The 2,483-nt window shown below is 41.0% G+C and overlaps 1 protein-coding gene across 1 annotated transcript; it reads left to right on the top strand.

Moving 5' to 3' along the window:
• The first annotated feature begins 729 nt into the window (after positions 1-729).
• LOC109439500 (olfactory receptor 2V2) lies at positions 730-1,677 on the top strand. Its single transcript, XM_019719826.2, has one exon. The coding sequence runs from the start codon at positions 730-732 to the stop codon at positions 1,675-1,677; it is 948 nt and encodes a 315-aa protein (XP_019575385.2).
• The last annotated feature ends 806 nt before the right edge of the window (positions 1,678-2,483 follow it).

The following is a 2,483-nucleotide window of genomic DNA, read 5'->3' as shown; positions in this document are numbered from 1 at the left end:
GTAAGCAGGTATTACCCATATGTGTCTATCAGCCAACATCTGCTGAGGCCCTGTTCCTGGATTTATTTTAAAAGTTGCCATACAATTGAAAGATTTGGACATAAAAGCATTGCTTCTCCCCATTGACCCTGAGACTTTCTTTCAAACCCAATACAATTGACAATAATGGCATCCAATTGCATCTCTTCCTTTTCATGTGAGGCATTTGAGAGCACTTCCTTTATATGTATTATAAATATAACAGAGGCTAGCATGATAAAACACTCAGAACATAGAAAAAGATATACACTAAAGAGCAACTCATGCTTCATTCCATTCCCTCTCTATAAAACATATAAAGGGTCTCTTGAACTGAATTGTCCAGCCCTTTTAAAGATAGTTTAACAAGTCTGTGTGATATCATAAAAGACTCAATATCATATGATAAATCCAAGACTTTGCTTGCAGAACAGTACTATGACACATAAAATAACCCAGTTTCTACTGTTCTTGGTAAGTATACACACCAATAGAGATACGTGGATCATACTATGAAATAACAGAGCTCTTAGTGTCATAGAGATATGAAGGAGTGCCCTCTTCAAGTCCTGAAGCTCAGTAGTTGAGGTCTCATGAGTTACAAACAAAACAGCTGACTGCAAATGTGCAATGCAGAGGTCAATAAAGAAATGCCAGTCAATCCAATATTTTTGTCCATATTCTCAGGTGACCAGGAACAACAACTGAGCCATGGAGATATGGTTAAATCAATCATCTGCAGATGATTTCATCCTCTTGGGCATCTTTTCCCACAGCCCAGCTGACTCTGTCCTCTTCTCTGTGGTGATGGTGGTGTTCACAGTGGCCCTCTGTGGGAATGTCCTCCTCATCTTCCTCATCTGCATAGATCCCCGACTTCATACACCCATGTACTTCTTCCTCAGTCAGCTCTCCCTCATGGACCTCATGTTGGTCTGTAACACTGTGCCAAAGATGGCAGTCAACTTCCTGTCTGGCAGGAAGTCCATCTCCTTTGTGGGTTGTGGCCTACAAATTGGCTTTTTTGTGTCTCTTGTGGGATCTGAGGGGCTCTTGCTGGGACTCATGGCTTATGACCGCTATGTAGCCATTAGCCACCCACTTCACTATCCTATCCTCATGAGTCAGAGAGTCTGTTTCCAGATTATTGGGGGTTCCTGGGCCTTTGGGATAATAGATGGTTTGATCCAGATGGTGGTAGTAATGACCTTCCCCTACTGTGGCTCGAGGGAAGTGAACCACTTTTTTTGTGAGATGTTATCCTTGTTGAGGCTGGCCTGTGCAGACACATCCCTTTTTGAGAACCTGATATTTGCTTGCTGTGTGTTCATGTTGTTCCTTCCCTTCTCCATCATCGTGGCTTCCTATTCTTGCATCCTGAGGGCCGTTCTCCCTATGCGCTCTGCTCAGGCTGGTAAAAAGGCTCTGGCCACCTGTTCCTCCCACCTGACAGCTGTCTCCCTCTTCTATGCGGCAGCCATGTTCATCTACCTGAGGCCCAGTCACTACCAGGTCCCAAGCCATGACAAGGTGGTCTCCATCTTCTACACAGTCCTTACCCCTATGCTCAACCCCCTCATTTATAGCTTGAGGAACCGGGAGGTGATGGGAGCCCTGAGGAAGGTGCTGGACCATTTCAGGATTGGCAGCCAACACTGAAGGGCCAAGGTGTCCTGTGCCTGATGCCACAAACTTTTGGTTGCATAATGTTGGTATGATAAGTCACTCACCATTCATCAGTGTCTGTTTCCTTACAAATAAATGGGAATAATGACACCTGCCCTACTTCACAGGAATTTTGTATGGATCACTACTTGTAACTCAAAAGTCACATGAAGAAGCAATACATTGCTATTGTTGTCACTAATTGTCATTTATAAAGTCCTTGAAGCAAATTCACTCTATTTCTTAAGTTTTCTTGGTCTTTAATTGAGTGCTTACTAAATTCTGGGCACTGTCCTATTCCCTTTACATACCTCTATATTATTTAATTGAAGATTCAGTACAATAAACATGGATATCTTAAATAAAAATGTTGTAAACGGAAGATATTGTCTCTATCATTCTTCTTTGGTAGGTCTTATCCTACTCCCATGTTCCACTGGACGCTTTAAAGCTCCAGTTAAGAAATAAAAATATATCCTCACTACTTAGAAGTTATCCCTGCAGGTGTAATTTCCTGTTTATTTGCATATTACCAGTACCTGGTCTTGTGCCTTATAAACAGCAGTTTTTCAATAAAACCCTATTAAATGAATACAAGAAGAAAACATCAAATGAGATAAAATATAGAAAACATATTTTAAATGACTTTATTTACATGCCAAATTTTCTGTAGCAAATTGTGATTCATTTCAGTACTTCAAATTCTACATAGTAAAGCTATATTTGTTTGGAGGGTGAAGATTAGAAGAGAAATAAAGATGGACTTCGAGACTTCAAATATATCAGTCGGAATCCATTGA

Source organism: Rhinolophus sinicus, linkage group LG10, assembly GCF_036562045.2.
Source record: "Rhinolophus sinicus isolate RSC01 linkage group LG10, ASM3656204v1, whole genome shotgun sequence".
NCBI lineage: Eukaryota > Metazoa > Chordata > Mammalia > Chiroptera > Rhinolophidae > Rhinolophus > Rhinolophus sinicus.
Note: the sequence above shows the minus strand (reverse complement) of the source record. Positions and strands in the feature narration are given on the sequence as shown.